The sequence below is a fragment of the Hemitrygon akajei genome, chromosome 10 (assembly GCF_048418815.1).
Source record: "Hemitrygon akajei chromosome 10, sHemAka1.3, whole genome shotgun sequence".
Classification (NCBI taxonomy): Eukaryota; Metazoa; Chordata; class Chondrichthyes; order Myliobatiformes; family Dasyatidae; genus Hemitrygon; species Hemitrygon akajei.
Genome location: NC_133133.1, coordinates 177,564,842 through 177,586,469, shown reverse-complemented (window position 1 = coordinate 177,586,469; position 21,628 = coordinate 177,564,842). Strand labels below are relative to the sequence as shown.

The window sequence follows — 21,628 nt, the reverse complement described above, 5'->3', positions numbered from 1 at the left end:
CTAAGGAATAATCCTTGTAACATGTGGTTAAATGCTGAAGTGTTGAAACCAAAGAATTGTAACATGGTTTTTCAGATTGTTCCTCTCTTACCTTGCCAAGTGCATGATAGCTTCAGTGATGTTGGCACCAGTGAAGGCACTGCATTCATAGAAGATCATATTGGATTCCTGTAAAAAGGGTTTCAGTTAAATTGAATCTGCTCTGTAATGTACACAGAAACCCATCAAATCCAGTCAATGCTCACATCCCTCAATCTTCTCCCATTATTCCCAATCCAATTCTATGAATTAATGGAAAATGCTTAGGAGAATTAATGGCGCCTAACGGCGACTCCTTTGCATGCACCTGCAGAAACAGCTCTAATTCCATCTTTCAGATCTCTATTTTTCCCTTTCAGTGTTCTTTTGAAGACCCTGACCTGGACTTACTCGGCGACTACAGTTCTTTCTGGGAATGGGACCCGCTCTCAGGGTTTCACAACTGACAGTTATTCCGCACGCCAAGGGCACAACCCAAGAGCTTGCCTTCGGAAGGCTGAGATCTCATGGCTATGGAGACTGGCGGACTGAAGGTCGGTGTCCGGGCAGGAGATCGGTGTGTCATGGGAGATAGAAGATCTAAGGCTGTGTGCCCAGACAGCTGAGATCTTTGGGCACAGAGATCAGAAAAAGCGACACAAGGGACTTTTAACGTCATAGATCAGCGAGTTGTTACATCTCCCCTCTCGCTGTGAAATGGAGACATCTCTTTTTTCCCTTATTAGGGAGCGAGAGAGAGAATGAGAGAGCCTATGGTATAGGGTGGACATTGTGGAGAGATTGTGTGGGTAGAATCAGAAACAGGAAAGGAACAATTACTATATTGTTTGTATTCTACAGATCCCTCTCATAACAGAGCCACTGAGAGCAGAACAGGAGACAGATTTTGGAAAGCTGCAAAAATAACAGAGTTGTTGTCATGAGTGACTTCAACTTTCCAAATATTGACCAGAACCTCCTTAGTGCAAAAGGTTTGAATAGGGTGGTATTTGTTAGGTGAGTCCAAGAAGGATTCCTGACATAATATATAAACAGATTGACTAGAGGAAAGACTAGATCTGCTGTTAGGTAACCAGGTCATGTTTTATGAGAATAAGTTGAGCAGTTAGGTAACCAGGTCATGTTTTATGAGAATAAGTTGAGCAGTTAGGGCTTTTCTCTATGGAGCAAAGGAGGATGAGAAGTCACTGACAGAGATGTGGATATACAGTAGTGGATAGCTAGAGTTTTTTCCCCCCAGGGTGGAAATGCATAATTTTAAGGTGATTGGAGGAAAGGATAGGAAGAATGTCAAAGGTAAGATCTTTACACAGAGTGGCAGGTGCATGAAACACGTTGCCAGGAGTGGTGGTAGGCCATTAGGAGTATTTAAGTAACTCTTAGATAGCCACATAAAACCATAGAACATTACAGCACAGAAACTGGCCTTTTGGCCTTTCTTGGCTGTGCCGAACCATCTTTTTGCCTAGTCCCACTGACCTGCACGTAGGCCATATCCCTCCAAACCCCTCTCATCCATATACCTATCCAAGTTTTTCTTAAATGTCAAAAGTGAGCCCGCATTCACCACTTCATTTGGCAGCTCATTCCACACTCCCACCACTCTCTGCGTGAAGAAGCCCCTCCCAATGTTCCCTTTAAACTTTTCCCCCTTCACCCTTAACCCATGACCTGTTTTTTTTCTCCCCTGGCCTCAGTGGAAAAAGCCTGCTTGCATTCACTCTATCTATACCCATCATAATTTTATACACTTCTATCAAATCACCACTCATTCTCCTACGCTCCAAGGAATAAAGTCCTAACCTATTCAACCTTTCTCTGTAACTCAGTTTTTCAAGTCCTGGCATCATCCTTGTAAACCTTCTCTGCACTCTTTCAACCTTATTAATATCCTTCCTGTAATTAGGTGACCAAAACTGCACACAATACTCCAAATTCAGTCTCACCAATGTCTTATACAATCTCACCATTACATTCCAACTCTTATACTCAATACTTTGATTTATAAAGGCCAATGTACCAAAAGCTCTCTTTACAACCCTATCTACTTGTGACGCCACTTTTAGGAAATTATGTATCTGTACTCCCAGATCCCTCTGTTCTACTGCACTCCTCAGTGTCTTAGCATTTACCTTGTATGTTCTACCTTGGTTTGACCTTCCGAAGTGCAATACTTCACACTTGTCCGCATTAAACTCCATCTGCCATTTTTCTGCCCATTCCTCCAACTGGTCCAAATCCCTCTGCAAGCTTTGAAAGCTTTTCTCACTGTCCACTACACCTCCAATCTTTGTATCATCAGCAAATTTGCTGATCCAATTTGCCACATTATCATCCAGATCATTGATATAGATGACAAATAACAATGGACCCAGTACTGATCCCTGTGGCACACCACTAGTCACAGGCCTCCACTCAGAGTAGCAATCCTCCACTACCACTCTCTGGCTTCTTCCATTGAGCCATGAATGAAAGAGAGAGAAGAAAAAGATCGAGGGTTATGTAGGAAGGAAGGTTTAGATTGGTGGGCTTCTGTTGAATACCCTGACCTCAAGCTACGCTCAAACTTCAGTTCTTTGCGGCGGTGGCACCTGCTCCCAGAGTTTATTAACTGGTCATTTTTCGATATCCCAAGGACACGGCCCAGAAGCCAAGTGCACCTTCGGGGTTCCGGGGCTTTGCGGACCTAGGGACAAGCCAATTCTATGCTGGTACCGCTGAATGAAGCGTCATGGGAGAAAACAGAACATTGTGAAAGCTGGCTCAGCTGTCAGGGGCTCCGTACGCAGTGAATCGCGTGCTCTCTATTTCTTTTCCTTGTTGGTGGGTGAAAGTTTGTTGCCAATTCTCGAATTGGAGAACAGAAAGAAAGTGACATTGCAAATTTAACACCGCAAATAAGCGAGTTATTGTTTTTGTTGGTATCCCCTCTTGCTGAGAAAGGGGGACATCTCTCTGACCCCTTATTAGGGAGAGAGAAACAGAGAGACTGTGGTATGTCAAATTGTCGAGTGAACAACCAACTTTTGTTGTACTGCAGATCGTGGTCTTTCTTTGTGCATGGTGGGGGAGGAGGGGATGATTTGGGTTCTTACCGTCACTGATTCTTTGGGGTGCTCTTCTATTTTCACAGATTTCTGCAAGGAACAAGGATTCCAGGTTGTATATTGTGTACATGGTCTGATATTAAATGGAACTATTGATTGATCTTAGATTAGGATAAAAGGTCAGCACAATATTGTGGGCTCTGTTCTCTGCTGTAGGGTTCTATACTTTATGGCACATGCAGGATAGACAAACATGAGTTAGTAGATATTGCCTACTTGGACTTTAAGAAGCTGCTAACAAGATAGGAGCCTATGGAATTACAGGAACAATACCAGCAATAATAAAAGATTGGCTGACTGGCAGGAAGCAAAGAGTGGAAATTCTGATTGGTTCCTTCAAGAGGACCACAACTTTGTGGCTTTTGTGCCTCAATGACCCAGAGAGTGATGCTGGCTGGAGTCAGGAGTTTATGCTTTGGCTTTTGGTAGGGTCATCCATGCCAAACAGGTCTAAGGGTAGAGGCCAGACTAAGAGTGGTTCACCGATCCTCCAGTTTCGGGGTTTCGGCTCAGGGCTAACAACCCTGACTGGTAAAACGAAGCTGTTACAGAAACAGCAATGAAAAATCCTTCTATATCTGAGTGTGACAGTATTCCCAAATCTCCACCTGGGACTTGCATGGCTGACAGAAGTGAGAACAGAGAGGAAGCAACTGGCACAATGAAAGAAGCTGAGAAATCACCAGAGATGGAGGACCTTTGCCGCTACCCTAAATGCTAGTGGCGTAATAGACAACAAATTTTTTTTTAAAAATTTGATTAGCTGCATGTGACTAGTAGTGTTCTGCAGGGGTCAATATTGGGTTTGTCTTTTGTCACATTATATGTCAATGGTTTGCATGACGGAATAGATGGCTTTGTAGCTAAGTTTGCAGATGATACAAAGGTAGGTGGAGGGGCAGATAGCGTTGAGGAAACAGGGAGGCTGCAGAAGGACTTGTGCAGATTGCGAGAAAGGGCAAAGGTGGCAGAAAGATTTTCTATTCCTTAAGTGGATCTTTCATTTGGCAGAAAAATTTAAAGTTAAACTATAAGTATTTCAAATTAAATATGCAAAACGATGTCTTATCTGTGGGTTGAGATCCTAAACTGGAGAAAGTCTACTTTTGAACGCATCAAAAATGATCTGGCAAGTGTGGATTAGAACAGGCTGTTTTCTAGCAAAGGTGTACTTGGAAATTGGGAGGCTTTCAAAAACAAAATTTTCAGGGTATAAAGCTTGTATGTGCCTGTCAGAATAAAAGGTAAAGATAATAAGTGTAGGGAATATTGGTCTTCAAGCGACATTGAGGCCATGGTTAAGAGTACAAAGAGGTGCATAGCAGGTAAGAACAAATGATGTATTTATGGAGTACAAGAACCACAGGAGAACACTTAAGAAAGAAATCAGGAAGGCTAAAAGAAGGCACACAGTTGCTCTAGCAGACAAGGTGAAGGAGAATCTGAAGGGATTTTACAGATATGTAAAGAACAAAATGGATTGCAAGGGACAAGATTGGTAATCTGGAAAACTAGAATGGTAATCCATGTGTAGAGCAAAAAACAAATGTGGAGATCTTAAATGTATTCTTTGCATCTGAATATACTCAGGAGATGAACACAGAATATATCGAAGTGAGGCAAAGCAGCGTCAACTTCATGGTCTCTGTACAGATTACAAAGAAGGAGGTGTTTGCTACCGTGAGGCAAATCAGGTGGATAATTCCACAGGAGCTGACAAGATGTTCCCGAGAACCCCAAGAGAGGCAAGTGCAGAAATTGCTAGGTCCCTAGCAGAGATATTTAAAACATCCTTAGCTACAGAAGAAATACCAGAGGACTGAATGATAACCAGTCCTCTGTTGTTCTGATGTTTAAAAAAGGCTCAAAACAGAAACCAGAAAATTATAAGCCGGTAAGTCTGACAATAGTTGTGGGAAAGTTGTTGGAAGGTATTCTAAGAGACTGGATATATAGGTATTTGGATAGACATGGACTGATTAAGGATAGTCAGCATGGCTTCGTGCATGGTAGGTCATGTCTAACCAATCTTATTCTTGATTGGTTGGGGCATGAAGGGATACAGGGAGAAGGCAGGAGAATGGGGCTGAGGGGAAAATTGTATCAGCCATGATGGAATGGCAGAGCAGAATCAATGGGCCAAATGGCCTAATTCTGCTCCTACATCTTATGGTCTTATAGAGTTTTTCGAGGAAGTTACTAGGAAAGTTGATGAAAGTAAGGCAGTGGATGCTGTCTGCATGGACTCATGGACTTTAGTAAGGCATTTGACAAGGTCTGGCATGGGATGTTGGTCAAGAAGGTTCAGTCATTTGGCATTCAAGATGAGGTAGTCAAGTGGATTAGATATTGGCTTTGTGGGAGAAACCAGAGAGTGGTAGTAGATAGTTGCCTCTCTGACTGAAAGCCTGTGACTAGTGGAGTGCTGCTGGGATCAGTGCTGGGTCTTTTGTTGTTTGTCATCTATATCAATGATCTGGGTGATAATATGATTGGGGGTGTAGTAGACAGTGAGGGAGGCTATCATGGCCAGCAGAGTGATCTGCATTGGCTAGAAAATAGGGCTTAAAAATGGCAGATGGAATACAATATAGACAAGTGCGAGATTTTGCACTTTGGTAGGACCAACAGGGTAAGTTTTACACAGTGAACGGTAAAACCTAACAGTGGTCACCCACCTACAAGAAAGATGTAAATAAGGTTGAAAGAGTGCAGAGAAAATGTAAAGGATATTGCTGAGTCTGGAGGACCTGAGTTATAAGGAAACATTGAATTGATTAGGACTCGAGCCACAAACTTCTGTCCTGCTGAAGGGTTTCAGCTCAAAACGTTGACTGTACTTTATTCCATAGATGCTGCCTGGCCTGCTGAGTTCCTCCAGCATTTCGCGTGTGTTGCTCGGATTTTCAGCATCTGCAGATTTTCTCTTGTTATAGGTTAGGATTGTATTCTTTAGAACATAGAAAATCGAGAGGAGATTTGATAGAGGTATACAAACTTATGGGGGCGGCTGGTGGTGTAGTGGCATCAGCACTGGACTTCAAGGCAGATGGTCCTGAGTTCAAACCCAGCTGGGTCCCAATCTGCGCAGAAGAAAGGCCTAGAATCTACTTCCTTATCTTTCCATGAAAACCCTATGGACCTTTTGGTCCATGAGATCACAAAGAGTTGGACTTGACTTAATGACTGAATAACAACAAATAAAAAATTTTGAAGGGTATGCAAACAGCCTTTTTCCACTGAGCTTTCACCCAGAACCTACAACCAGAGGTCAAAGGTTATGGGTAAAAGGTGAGAAGTTTAATTAGAACTTAGAACTTGAGGGGAAACTTGTTCACTCAGTGTTGTGAGAATGTGCAATGAGCTGCCAGCACAAGTGGCCCAGGCAAGCTCGAATTCAATGTTTAAGAGAATTTATGGTGGGGGGTTATATGGGAGGCAGGGTTTGAGGGTCGACACAACACTGTGGGTCAAAGGGCCTGTAATGTGCAAGTATCTGGGAGTACAGTTAGACGAGAAGCTAGACTGGACTGCCAACACAGATGCCTTGTGCAGGAAGGCACAGAGTCGAATGTACTTCCTAAGAAGGTTGGCGTCATTCAATGTCTGTAGTGAGATGCTGAAGATGTTCTATAGGTCAGTTGTGGAGAGCGCCCTCTTCTTTGTGGTGGCGTGTTGGGGAGGAAGCATTAAGAAGAGGGACGCCTCACGTCTTAATAAGCTGGTAAGGAAGGCGGGCTCTGTCGTGGGCAAAGTACTGGAGAGTTTAACATCGGTAGCTGAGCGAAGGGCGCTGAGTAGGCTACGATCAATTATGGAAAACTCTGAACATCCTCTACATAGCACCATCCAGAGACAGAGAAGCAGTTTCAGCGACAGGTTACTATCGATGCAATGCTCCTCAGACAGGATGAAGAGGTCAATACTCCCCAATGCCATTAGGCTTTACAATTCTACCGCCAGGACTTAAGAACTTTTTTAAAAGCTATTATTAATGCTTTTTGAGATAGTGATTTAGATGCATATCATATTTTTTACTGAGTTAAGTATTGTATGTAATTAGTTTTGCTACAACAAGTGTATGGGACATTGGAAAAAAGTTGAATTTCCCCATGGGGATGAATAAAGTATCTATCTATCTATCTATCTATTATTCTATGTTCTATGTTCTATGAATGAAAGGGTTAACATAAGGAGCATTTGATGGCTCTGGGCCTGTACTTGCTGGAGTTTAGAAGAATGAGAGGAGATCTCACTGAAACCTATCAAGTATGGATAGGTACATGGACAGTAGGGATATAGAGGGCTTTGGTCCCAGTGCAGATCAATGAGTGTAGGCAGTTCAAATGGTTTCAGCATGGACTAGATGGGCCAAAGGGCTTGTTGATGTGCTGTACTTCTCTATGACTCTATCTTTAAATGTTTTATTAATAAAAATCTTGAAATACAAACCATTGCCACCTGCTGCCCTTCTTTTGTAGAAACCCGGCGTTCACTTTCCAGATCAGTCTTATTGGCCAGCAGAAGGATTAAAACTTCAGGACCAGCTTCTTCCTGTAAAAAAATGGCATTTGATACATAGCACACGTATAGAACCCAGACCAGGAGTTGTCAAAACTGCATTCAGTACACCAGGCATTATCTCACTACTTCCACATAGAGACTGCTTAGGCTACTGAGCTTCCCAGCATTTTACAGAAGTACCAGAAGATTAGAGGATGGCAAATGTCATGCCATTCCATAAGATGGGACAGAAGCAAATGAAACAAAATGATAGGCCAGTTAGCTTCATATCAGAAGTTTAGATGATTTTGGAGTCCTTTATTAAGGATGAGGTTTCGCGGTACCTGGAGGCACATAATAAAATAAGCCAATGACAGTATGGTTTCCTTAAGGGGAAATCTCGCCAGACAAATCTATTAGAATTCTTTGAAGAAATAACAGGCAGAATAGACAAAGGAGAGTAAGTGGTTGTTATGTACTTGGATTTTCAGAAGGCCTTTGACAAGGTGCCGCACATGAGGCTGCTTAACAAGGTAAGAGCCCATGGTATTACAGGAAATATATTAGCATAACTATGGGATTGGCTGACTGACAGGAGGCAAAGAGTGGGAATAAAGAGGGCCTATATATGGGTGTTATGTAATGGACTGGAAGCAACTGGGGAGCTTAAGGTAAAAGAACCCTTAAGAGCCATTGATCACAATTTACTGAGTTCAACTTGAAATTTAATAGGAAGAAAGTAAAGTCTGATGTAGCAGTATTTCAGTGGAGTAAAGGAAATTTACTCCTGAGCGAGGAGTTGGCCAAAGTAAATTGGAAGGAGCTGCTGGCAGGGATGACAGCAGTGCAGCAATGGCTTGAGTTTCTGTGAAAAATGAGGAAGGTGCAGGACAACACACACAAAATGCTGGTAGAACACAGCAGGCTAGGCAGCATCTATAGCGAGAAGCCTGCTGTGTTCTACCAGCATTTTGTGTGTGTTGTTGTTTGAATTTCCAGCATCTGCAGATTTCCTCGAAGGTGCAGGACAGATGTTTTCTAAAAATGAAGAAATACTCAAATGGCAAAAGCATACAACCATGGCTGACAAGGGAAGGCAAAGCCAATGTAAAAACAAAAGAGAGGGCATACAACAAAGCAAAAATAAGCAGGAAGATAGGGGACTGGGAAACTTTAAAAACCTACAGAGAGCAACCGAAAGAATCATTAGGAGGGTAAAAATGAAATATGAAAGTAAGCTAGCAAACTATATCAAAGTGGATAGTAAAAGCTTTTACCAGTATGTAAAAAATAAACGAGAGATGAAGGTGGATATAGGACCACTAGAAAATGAGGATGGAGAAATAATAACGGGGGACAAGAAGATGGCTGATGAAATAAATGAGTATTTATTTAGAAGTGTGCCAGATGTAGTGAGTGAAGGAAGAGAAGTGAGTGCAGTTATTATAACAAGGGAGAAGGTGCTCAAAAGACTGAAGGACCTAAGGGTACATAAGACACCTGGACCAGATGAACTGCACTGTAGGGTTCTGAAGAGGTAGCGCTAGAGATTGTGGTGGCATTAGTGATGATCTTTCAAATATCACCGGTCTCTGGCATAGTGCCAGAGGACTGGAAAACTGTAAATATCACTCCACTCTTTGAGAAAGGAGGAAGGCAGCAGAAAGGAAATTATAGGCCAGTTTGACCTCAGTGGTTGGGAAGACGTTGGAGTCAATTGCTAAGGATGAGGTGATGGAGTACTTGGTGACACAGGACAAGATGGAACAAAGCCAGCATGGTTTCCTTCAGAGAAAATCCTGTCTGGCGAACCTGTTGGAATTCTTTGAGGAGATTGCAAGTAGGATAGATAAAAGGGATGCAGCTGATGTTGTATATTTGAACTTTCAGAAGGCCTTTGACAAGGTGCCCCACGAGGCTGCTTACCAAGTTAAGAGCCCATAGTATTACAGGAAAGTTACTGGCATGTTTAGAGCATTGGCTGATTGGTAGGAGCAGCAAGCAGGAATAAAAGGATCTTTTTCTGGTTGGCTGCCAGTGACAAGTGGTGTTCCACTGGGGTCAGTGTTGGGATCACTTCTTTTTACGCTGTATATAAATGATTTAGATGATGGAATAGATGATTACCAAGTTTGCAGATGATATGAAGATTGGTGGAGGGGTGAGTAGTGTTGAGGAAATAGACAGGATACAGAAGATCTTAGACAGATTAGGAGAATAGGCAAGAGAGTGGCAAATTAAATACAATGTTGGAAAATACATGGCCATGCACTTTGGTAGTAGAAATAAATGTGCAGACTATTTTCTAAATGGGGAGAATAATCTAAAAAATGAGATGCAAAGGGACTTGTGCAGAACACCCTAAAGGTTAGCCTGCAGGTTGAGTCGGTTTTGAGGAAGGCAAATGCAATGTTAGCATTCATCAAAGAGGTCTTGAATACACGAGCCAGGATGTGATACTATGGTTTTATAAGGTACTGGTGAGGCTTCACCTTGAGTATTGTGTAGTTTTGAGCCCCTCATCTTAGAAAGGATGTAGTGGCATTGGAGAGGGTCCAGAGGAAGTTCACAAGGATGATCAAGTCAAGTCACTTTTATTGTCATTTCGACCATAACTGCTGGTACAGTACATAGTAAAAATGAGACAATGTTTTTCAGGACCATGGTGTTACATGACACAGTACAAAAACTAGACTGAACTACGTAAAAAAACAACACAGAGAAAGCTACACTAGACTACAGACATACACAGGACTGCGTAAAGTGCACAAAAACAGTGCAGGCATTACAATAAATAATAAACAGGACAATAGGGCAGTCCAGGAATGAAAAGGGTTATCATATGAGAAACATTTGATAGTTCTGGGTCTGTACTTGCTGGAATTTAGAAGGATGAGGGGGGGATCTCATTGAAACCTTTGAAACGTTGAAAGGGTTAGACAAAGTAGATATGGAAAGAATGTTTCCCATGGTGGGAGAGTCTAGGACAAGAGGGCACAGCCTCAGGTTAAAGGGACATTCATTTAAAACCGAGATGCGGAGAAATTTCTTTAGCCAGAGGGTGGTGAATTTGTGGAATGTGTTACCTCAGTCAGCTGTTGTGGCCAGGCCTTTTAATGTATTTAAGGCAGAGATTGATAGGTTCTTGATTGGACACGGCATCAAAGGTTACAGGGAGAAGGCTGGGAAATGGGGTTGAGGAGGAGAAAAAAAGGATCAGCTGTGATTGAATGGTGGAGGAGACTTGATGTGCCAAATGGCCTAATTCTGCACTTTTGACTTATAGTCTATTCTAGTTGGCTGCCAATGACTAATGGTTTTCTGCAGGGGTCAGTATTGGGACCACTTCTTTTCATGTTCATATCAATAACTTGGACGACAGAATTGGTGGCTTTGTAGCCAAGCTTGCAGAGGGTACAGAGATGGCTGGAAGGGCAGGTAGTGTTGAGGAAGCAGAGTGTCTGCAGAAGGACTTCGACAGATTGGGCAAACAGGTAAAGAAGAGGCAGATAGAATTCAGTATAGGGAAGCATATAGTCATGCACAGAAGGAATAAAGGCATAGACTATTTTCTTAATGGGGAGAAAATTCTAAATGCAAACACAAGGAAATCTGCAGATGCTGGAAGTTCAAGCAACACACAAAAAATGCTGGTGGAACACAGCAGGCCAGGCAGCATCTATAGGAAGAAGACTGAGACCCTTCATCAAGACCAACTGAAAGAAGAGATAGTAAGAGATTTGAAAGTGGGAGGGGGAGGGGGAGATCCAAAATGATAGGAGAAGACAGGAGGAGGAAGGATGAAGCTGGAAAGTTGATTGGCAAAAGGGATACACAGCTGGAGAAGGGAAAGGATCATGGGACGGGAAGCCTAGGGAGAAAGAAAGGGGGGGAGCACCGGAGGGAGATGGAGAGCAAGCAAAGAGTGAATGTGAGAGGGACAGAGAAAGAAAAGAAGAAAAAAAAGGAGAAAAAAATAACAAATAAGTAAGGGATTTGGTAAGAAGGGGAGGGGGGCATTAATGGAAGTTAGAGAAGTCAATGTTCACGCCATCAGGTTGGAGGCTACCCAGACAGAATATAAGGTGTTGTTCCTCCAACCTGAGTGTAGCTTCATCTTGACGGTAGAGGAGGCCATGGATAGACATATCATAATGGGAATGGGACATGGAATTAAAACGTGTAGCCACTGGGAGATCCTGCTTTCACTGGTGGACAGAGCATAGGTGTTCAGCGAAACAGTCTCCCAGTCTGCGTCTTTCAGCGAAACAGTCTCCCAGTCTGCGTCAGACTGGGAGGCCATTTCGCTGAACACCTACGCTCTGTCTCTTGGGAATACTCACGCAGAATTCCCTAAAGTTTAATTTGCAGCTTGAGTCAGCGGTGAGGAAGGCAAATGCAAGTTTATCATCCATTTCAAGAGGACTAAAAGCAAGGATGTAATGCTGAGGTTTCATAAGGAATTGATTGGACGACACCTACAGTGTGTCCCTTATCTAAGAAAGGATACACTGGCATTGTACTGGGTCCAAAAGAGATTCATGAGAATGATCCTGGGAATAAAATAGTTAACGTATCAAAATAACATATTGATGACTCTGCACCTGCTCTTACCGGAGTTTAGAAGATTGTGGGGGGGGGGGGGGGTCTCATATAAAGCTATCAAATATTGAAAGGCCTATATAGAGTGGATGTGGAGAGGATGTTTCCTATAGTGGGCGAGTCTAGGACCAGAGAGCACAGCCTCAGAATAATAGGACATCCCTTTAGAAAAGAAATGGGGAGGAATTGTTTTAGCCAGCGTGTGATGAGCCTGTGGAATTCATTGCCACAGATAACTGTGGTGGCCAGCTCATTGGGTATATATAAAGCAGACATTGACTGGTTCTTGATTAGTAAGGGCGTCAAAGGTTATGGGGAGAAGGCAGGAATGGGTTCAGAGTGATACTAAATCAGCCACGATGGAATGGCAGATCAGACTCAATGAACTAAATAGTCTAGTTCTCCTCTTATCCTAAACTAATTTGGCAGGGAGATGGAAACTGGAGTGATAGGTCTGAGAACAGGGTAGTTGGTTTACAAACAGAAGCAGTGTGTAGTGAGACCGCTAGCAAGGAGAGGCTGATGATAGGGTAAAACTGCAATGTGCAGGATGAATTGCAATGTAAAAAGGACAAATCCAAAGAGTGTGATGAATTCAGGACTGAAGGTGTTATATTTGAGTGTGCACAGTATACGGAATAAGGTAGATGAACCTGGTCATCACTGAATCATGGCTGAAAGAAGATTATAGCTCAGAACTTAACATCCAAGGATATACATTGTACCAAAAGAACAGGCAGGTGGCAGAGGGGGTGGGGTGGCTCTGTTGGTAAAAAATGAAACCAAACTATTAGAAAGACGTGACATGGGATCGTAAGATGTAGAGCTAAGAAACTGCAAGGGTGAAAAGACCCTGATGGGAGTTATATGCAGACTGCCAAACAGTAGCAAAGATATGAACTACAAATTACAATGAGAGATAGAAAAAAGATGCATGTCAGAAGGGCAATGTCACAATAGTCATGGAGGATTTCAATACACAGTTAGACTGAGAAAATTAGGTTGGTGCTGAACCCCAAGAAGGTTGTGGTTGAGTCCACTAGGGGATCAGCTATTCTGGATTGGGTGTTGAGCAATGAACCAGAATTGATCACAGAGCTTAAGGTAAAGGAACCCTTAGGAACCAGTGATCATAATATGATAGAATTCACCCTGCAATTTGAGAAGGAGAAGCTAAAGTCAGATGTATCAGTATTATAGTGGAGTAAAGTGGGATTACAGAGGCATGATAGAGGAGTTGACCAATACTGATTGGAACAGAACACTGGCAGGGATGACAGCAGAGCAGCAATGGGTGGAATTTCTGGAAGCAATTCCGAAGCCACAGAATAGATACATCCCAAAGAAGAAGTATTCTAAAGGCAAGATGAATCAACAATGGCTGGCAAGCGAAGTCAGAGCCCGCATAAAAGAGAGGGCATATAATAAAAAAAAGACAATAGGTGCAGGAGTAGGACATTCGGCCCTTTGAGCCAGCACCGCCATTCAATGTGATCATGGCTGATCATCCACAATCAGTACCCCGTTCCTGCCTTCTCCCCATATCCTTTGACTCCGCTATCTTTAAGAGCTTCATCTAACTCTTTCTTGAAAGCATCCAGAGAATTGGCCTCCACTGCCTTCTGAGGCAGAGCATTCCATAGATCCACAACTCTTCTTGGTGAAAAAGTTTTTCCTCAACTCCATTCTACATGGCCTACCCCTTATTCTTAAACTGTGGCCTCTGGTTCTGGACTCCCCCAACATCAGGAACATGTTTCCTGCCTCTAGCGTGACCAATCCCTTAATAATCTTATATGTTTCAATCAGATCCCCTCTCATCCTTCTAAATTCCAGTGTACACAAGCTCAGTCGCTCCAATCTTTCAACATATGATAGTCCCGCCATCCCAGGAATTAACCTCATGAACCTACGCTGCACTCCCTCAATAGCAAGAATGTCCTTCCTCAAATTTGGAGACCAAAACTGAACACAATACTCCAGGTGTGGTCTCACCAGGGCCCTGTACAACTGCAGAAGGACCTCTTTGCTCCCATACTCAACTGCCCTTGTTATGAAGGCCAACATGCCATTAGCTTTCTTCACTGCTTGCTGTACCTGCAAGCTTACTTTCAGGGACTGATGAACAAGGACACTTAGGGCAAAAATTAGTGGTAAGGTAGACGATTGGGAAGCTTTTAAAAATGGACAGAAGGCAACTAAAAAGGTTATAAAGATGGAAATGATGGAATACAAAGGTAAGCTAGCCAATGATATTAAAGAGGATACCAAAAGATTCTTCAGATAAATAAAATGTAAAAGAGAGGCAAGATGACAGGTCCTGATGAAGGGTCTCAGCCCAAAACGTTGACTGTTTACTCTTTTCCATAGATGCTGCCTAGCCTGCTGAGTTCCTCCAGCATTTTGTGTGTGTTGCTTGAATCTCCAGCATCTGCAGATTTCCTCAAGTTTGTGAGGCAAGGGTAGATATCAGAACACTGGAAAATGATGCTGGAGTGGTAGTAATGGGGAACAAGGAAATGGCCTACAAACTGAATAATATTTTGCATAAGTCTTCACTGTGGCAGACACTAGCAGTATGGTGGAAGTTCCAGATGTCAGAGGTCACAAAGTGTGAGAAGTTACCATAACTAGAGAGAAGGTTCTTGGGAATCTGAAAGGTCTGACGGTAAATAAGTTACCTGGACCAGGTGGTCTACACCACAGGGTTCTGTAAGAGGTGGCTGAAGAGATTGTGGAGGTATTGGTAATGATCACTAGATTCTGGTCATACTAACCAATCTCTAATTGTGCCACAAGTTCATCCACCTTATTCCAAATGCTACGCGCATTTAAATACAGCAACTTCAGTCCTGCACTCTTTGCCCTTTTGAATTTTGCCTCTGTGGTACGTTAACTCTTTGCTCTGTCTGCACTTGTACCCAATCACTGGTTTATCCTGCCTTACATTCAAGTTACACCCATCATCTATTTGTAAAGCCGATGGCTCATCCTCAGCTCTGTCATACAATAGAGGGACATCCTTTTAGAATGGAGATGAGAAGGAACTTCTTTAGCCAAAGAGTGGTGAATCTTCGGAATTTGTTGCCACAGGCGACTGTGGAGGCCAAGTCTTTATGTATATTCATTTCGAGAGGACTAGAACATAAAAGCAAGTTTGTAATTTTGAGGCTTTATAAGGCACTGGTAAGGCCTCACTTGGAGTATTGTGAGTGGTTTTGGGCCCCTAATCTGAGAAAGGATGTGCTGACATCAGAGAGAGTTCAAAGGAGGTTCATGAAAATGTTTCTGGATTGAAAGGCTTATCATATGGAAAGTGCTTAATGTCTCTGGGCCTGTACTCACTGGAATTCAGAAGAATGAGGGGGGATATGATTGAAACCTATTTAAAGTTGAAAAGCCTCAACAAAGTGAATGTGGAAGAAATGCTTCCTATGGTGGGGGAGTTTAAGACCCAAGGTCACAGCCTCAGTGTAGAGGGACGTCCATTCAATATGGAAATGAGGAGGAATTTCTTTAGCCAGAGGGTGGCGAATATGAAATCTGTTGTCACAGATGGCTGTAGACACCAAGTCATTGGGAATATTTAAGACAGGTTGATTCTTGATTAGTTAGGGAATAAAGAAAAACGAGGAAAAGGCAGGAGATTGGGGCAGAGCGGGAAAATGGATCAGCCAAGGTAAAATGGTGGAGCAGACTCAATGGGCCTAATTCTTCTCCTATATCTTATGGTATCCCTAATAGTCTTATGCTCTAAACATATTCATTTATTCAAGGAAGATGCAAGGGGTGATTGATAAGTTTGTGGCCTAAGGTAGAAGGAGTCAATTTTAGAAAACCTAGCACATTTATTTTTCAACATAGTCCTCTCCTACATTTACACACTTAGTCCAGTGGTCGTGGAGCATACGAATCTTGAACCTCCAGAAAATGTCCACAAATGCGTGATTGATAAGTTCATGGCCTAAGGTAGAAAGAGATGAGTTATACAGCTCCTGTAACATGCACATTCAGGTCAACTCTTTGAATGATAATGCAGAAAGTTTGAAGTTAATAACTCATCTCCTTCTACCTTAGGCCACAAACTTATCAATCACCCCTTGCAACTGGGATCATCTTGAGAATTGTCGACCAGCAAGTCTTAGATCAGTGGTGGGTAATTATTGGAAAGGATTCTCATCGACACAGAATTTGTGAGCGTTTGAAGATGCATAGTCTGATTAAGGATAATCAGCATGTCTTTGTGAAAGGCAGGTCATGCCTCATGAGCCTGATTGAATTCTATGAAGACGTCAAAAAAATTCATGAAGATAGAGCAGTGGGTGTGCGTATATGGATTTTAGTAAGGTGTTAGGCAAGGTTCCCCACAGGGAAGTCAGGAGGCATGGGATTAAGGAAACCTGGCTACATGGATTCAGAACTGCTTTTCTCACATAAGGCAGAGTGTATTCTTCCTGGAGGATATTCAGCAGTGGTGGTCCACAGGGATTCTAGGATCCCTGCTCTTTATGAATTTTATAAATGATGGAATAAGAAAGTAGAAGTGTATGTTAGCAAGTATGCAGGTGATACCAAGGTTGGTGGAGTGGTGTATAGTTTAGATGGTTTCATTGGTTACAATAGGACATTGACAGGTTGTATAGCTGGGCTGAGAAGTGACATAGCATTCAGTTAGGAGAAGTGCAAAGTGATTCATTTTGTAAGATTGAAATTGAAAGCAGAATACCAGGTTTATGACAGGGTTCTCAGCAGTGTGCAGGAACTGATGGGATTTTCATGTCCAAGTCCTTAGGTCCCTATATGTTGTCACTCAAGTTGATAGAATAGCTAAGAAGGCTTATGTAGTGTTGGCTCTCAATAGTCAGGTGATTGAGTTCGAGCTGCGAGGTAATATTAGATCACAACCAAATTCTGGTTGAACTACAGTTGGAAAAGTGCTTAGTTTTGATTGATTTATTATAGGATGTGGAAGCATTAGGGAGGGTGCAGAAATTTACCAGGATGCTGCCTGGATTATGTCTTATGAGGCTAAGTTGAGTGAGTTATGTCTATTTTCTTTGGAGTGTAGGAGGACGAGAGGTGAATTGATAGAGATGTACAAAACTATAAGAGGCAGAGATAGAGTGGATAGTCAGAAACTTTTCCCCAGCCCAACTTTTTTTCTCACTCTGTGACACCTGGTCCAGACATATAGCCATAGAAAGTATTCTTCCAATACTGTATCTCTTAAGTCTGTAAGAATTTATTCAATTGCAATTTTCTAAACTCTAGAGACTAGATCACTTGAGCCAGGGCCAAAACTTTGTATCATTGAGGAGTTACACTACTCTCTTGATGAATATAGTGTTGTAGTGCCTGCCATACAACCCAAGATTCCTGAGTACTGTCAATGTCAAGTTAGACAACTTTTAATCATAAAACTAATGTTTGTATTAGTAATAGTTACTTTACTGAAGTGAAATGCTTTTAGAGTAACTGGCACAAAAGAAGAAACAATAAATTGTAAAGTAATCAAATCACAAACAACAGAAAATCTGCAGATGCTGGAAATCCAAGCAACACACACAAAATGCTGGAGGCACTCAGCAGGCCAGGCAGCATCTATGCAAAAAAGTACAGTTGATGTTTTGAGCCGAGACCCTTTGGCAGAACTGGAGAAGAAAAATGAGTAGATTTAAAAGGTGAAGGAGAGGAGACAGAAACACAAGGTGACAGGTGAAACTAGGAGGGGGAGGGATGAAGTAAAGAGCTGGAAAGTTAATTGGTGAAAGAGATACAGGGCTGAAGAAAGGGGAGTCTGATAAGAGAGAACAGAAGGCCATGGAAGAAAGAAAAGTGGGGAGAAGAACCAGAGGGGGGATCATGGGCGAGTAAGGAGATAAGGTCAGAGAGAGAAAGGGAATGGGGAATAGTGAAGTGGGGGGGGGCATTACCGGAAGTTCAAGAAATCTATGTTCATCCCATCAGGTTGGAGGCTAACCAGTAACCAGATGGAATATAAGGTGTTGTTTCTCCAAACTAAGTGTGGCCTCATCACGAAAGTAGAGGAGTCCATGGATTGACATATTGGAATGGGAAGTAGAATTAAAATGGGTGGCCACTGGGAGATCCCACTTCTTCTGGCAGATGGAGCGTAGGTACTCGGTGAAGCAGTCTCCCAATCTATGTTAGGTTTTGCTGATATACAGGAGGATACACCAGGTGCACCAGACACAGTATATGACCCCAACAGACTCACAGGTGAAGTATTGCCTCACCTGGGGCCTTGAATGGTAGTGAGGGAGGAGGTGTAGGGGCAGTTGTAGCATTTGTTCTGATTGCAAGGGTAAGAGCCAGCAGGGAGCTCATTGGGGAGGGACAAGTGGACAAAGGAGTCACGTAGGGAGCGATCCCTGTGAAAAGCAGAAAGTGGTGGGGAGGGAAAGATGTGCTTGGTGGTGGGATCCCACTGGAGATGGCGGAAGTTCTGGAGAATTATGTGCTGGATGCGGAGGCTGGTTGGGTGGTAAGTGAGGACAAGAGTAACCCTATCCCTGGTAGGGTGGCGGGAGGATGGGGTAAGAGCAGACGTGCGTGAAATAGAAGAGCTATGGTTGAGTGTGGTGGAAGGGAAGCCTTTTTCTTTGAAAAAGGAGAACATCTCCTTCATTCTGCAACGAAAAGCCTCATCCTGAGAGCAGATGCAACAGAGACACAGGAACTGAGAGGAAGGGATGGCATTTTTACAAGTAGCAGGGTGAGGCGAGGTATAATCCAGGTATCTGTGAGAGTCTGTGGGTTTTGAATAGACATCAGTGGATAAGTTGTCTCCAGAGATAGAGACAGTGAGATCGAGAAAGGGGAGAGAGGTATCGGAAATGGACCAGGTAAACTTGAGTGCAGGATGGAGCTGGAGGCAAAGTTAAAAATGTTCATGAACTTGGCATGGATGCAGGAAGCAGCACCGATGCTGTCATTGATGTAGCATAGGAAAATTAGGGGACGGACACCAGTGTTGGCTTGGAACATAGTCTGTTCCATGTAGCTGACTAAAAGGCAGCCATAGATGGGACCCATGCAAGTGCCCATGGCTACACCTTTTATTTGAAGGAAGTGGGAAGAGCTAAAGGAGAAATTATTAAGAGTGAGGACAGGTTCCGCTAGATGTAGCAGAGTGGTGGTGGAGGGGAACTATTTGGGTCTGACATCCAGAAAGAAACAGAGAGTTTTGAGCCCTTCCTGTTGGGGGGTGGAGGTGTATAGGGTATGGACATCCACAGTGAAAATAAGATGATGGGGCTAGGGAAGTTAAAATAATTGAAAATATTCAGAGCATGTGAAGTGTCATGGATGTAGGTAGGAAGGGACTGAACCATGGGGGATAAAACAGAGTCGAGGTATACAGATAGGAGTTCAGTGGGGAAGGAACAAGCTGAATCAATGAGTCTACCTGGACAAGCAGGTTTCTGGATCTTGGGTAGGAGGTAGAAATGGGAGGTATGGGGTGAGTGAACTCTGCGGGTTTAGTGACAGTGGATGGGAGATCCCCAGAGCTAATAACGTCAGGGATGGTGTGGGAGACAATGGCCTGCTGCTCCTTAATGGGATCTTGTTCAAAGGGTAAGTAAAAGGAGGTGTTTGAGAGTTGTTGCTGGGCCTCAGCAATGTAGAGGTTAGTGTGCCAGACTACTAGAGCATCCACTTTATCTGCAGGTTTGATGGTGAGGTTAAGATTAGTGTAGAGGAGTGGAGAGCAGAGTGATTGGAAGGAGTGAGGTTGGAATTGGAGAGAGGAGTGTTGAAGTCGAGATGGTTGATATCCCGTCAACAGTTGGCGACTTTGGGAATGAGAGGATGTGTGCTGTCCTGAAGTATGAGAAGACAGATCACCTGAACACTCTGCATCCAGTTCTGCACTGCAATGAAGCTGGCTGCTGCTGTGATGTCATAGACCAGGACAACTCCATCGACCTTGCGGAGGAACTGCTTTGTAATACTATGAAACCTGCAACAGGATAAAATTCATCAACGATAAAGCTACTAACTAAAAATATTTTCATACACTTTTTTTAAAATTCCAAAATAGATGTAGAACTGGAATCTAAAATGTTCTAATGTGTCAACATTGAATCAGAGATTGAGAGCAATTTAGATGGACCAAGTAGCTCTAAGTTCCAGGATGCATATGTAATTTCTAAAGCTGCAGGAGATAGCAATTCATTGAGCTAAAATTCACAGCATTATTTGAATGATCTTTCTCCCTCAACTGCTTTCTATTCTTTGTATCAATCCATAATCTCTTCGTTTTGACATTAGAGTAGACTATCACATGTCCATGCTGACAAAGAGGGTCTATATTAAAAAGACTATCCCATTTCCCTCTGAACTTTTATCATTCATATACCTGTCTACATAGTCTTAAACAGATCTAATGATCCTGCCTCAATCACTTCCTCAAGCAGTTGGTTCCATAGATCTATTATCCGTAATATAAAAACATTGCCTGAGATCATTATTAAACCTTTCACCACTAACCTTAAAATTATGCGTTCTAGTTTTCATTTCCCTAACCCTGGATGAAGGATTGATCATACTGCCTAAGCCCCTCATGATTTTACACATCATTGTAAGATCACTCCTTGGTCTCCTATAACCCAACGAGCTCCAAAGGCCCAGCCTATCTAATCTCTCCCCTTAACTCAGTTCCTCAAATCCTGGCAACATCCTGGAAATATTTTTCACACTATTTCCAGTTTAATCACATCCTTCTTATAACATGGTGACCAAAACTTGAACAATAGTCCAAGCATGGTCTCACTAATGTCTTGTACAATAGCAACATGTCCTCCCACCTTTATATTCAATCCCCTGATTGATGAAGGTCAGCAAGCCATATCCTTCTTTACTGCTCTACCTACCTGTGACTCAATTTTAAGGGAAGCATGCACCTGTACTTCAAGGACCCTCTCTTCTACAACAGTACCCAGGCACTTTTACTCAATGTTCTACTTTGATTTGTCTTCTGAAACAAAACACTTATGTCGATTAAATTCCATTTGCCATTCCTCAGCCCACCTATCCAGCCAATCAAAATCCGGATGTAATTCTTGATATTCCTCTTCACTGTCCACAAAAATCACCCATTTTATTGTCACCTGCAAACTTACTAACTGCTCCTTGCATATTCTCATCTATAATCGTTAATATAGACCATAAACGAGAATGGGCTCAACACCAACTCCTGGGGCACACCACTAGTCAGAGACAAATAAACATCCTTTCACCATTAAATCTTATTTCCTACCATCAAGCCAATTGTGTATCCAATTAGGTCACCCAGTCCCTCTTCTTCTGTAATGCAGAGGGGGAGTATTCATCGTGGACCTCGCTCATCTCCT

The 21,628-nt window shown here is 42.7% G+C and overlaps 1 protein-coding gene across 1 annotated transcript in view; it reads right to left on the bottom strand.

The window, feature by feature from the left end:
- Positions 1–21,628, bottom strand: part of cracr2aa (calcium release activated channel regulator 2Aa) — a 114,040-nt gene that overhangs the window by 10,541 nt on the left and 81,871 nt on the right. Inside the window, exons 14-16 of the mRNA XM_073057716.1 lie at positions 20,121–20,235; positions 7,599–7,700; positions 92–168 (exon numbers count right to left, since the gene is read on the bottom strand). Of these exons, the coding sequence (XP_072913817.1) occupies positions 92–168; positions 7,599–7,700; positions 20,121–20,235 (294 nt within the window). The remainder of the gene's footprint in view (positions 1–91; positions 169–7,598; positions 7,701–20,120; positions 20,236–21,628) is intronic.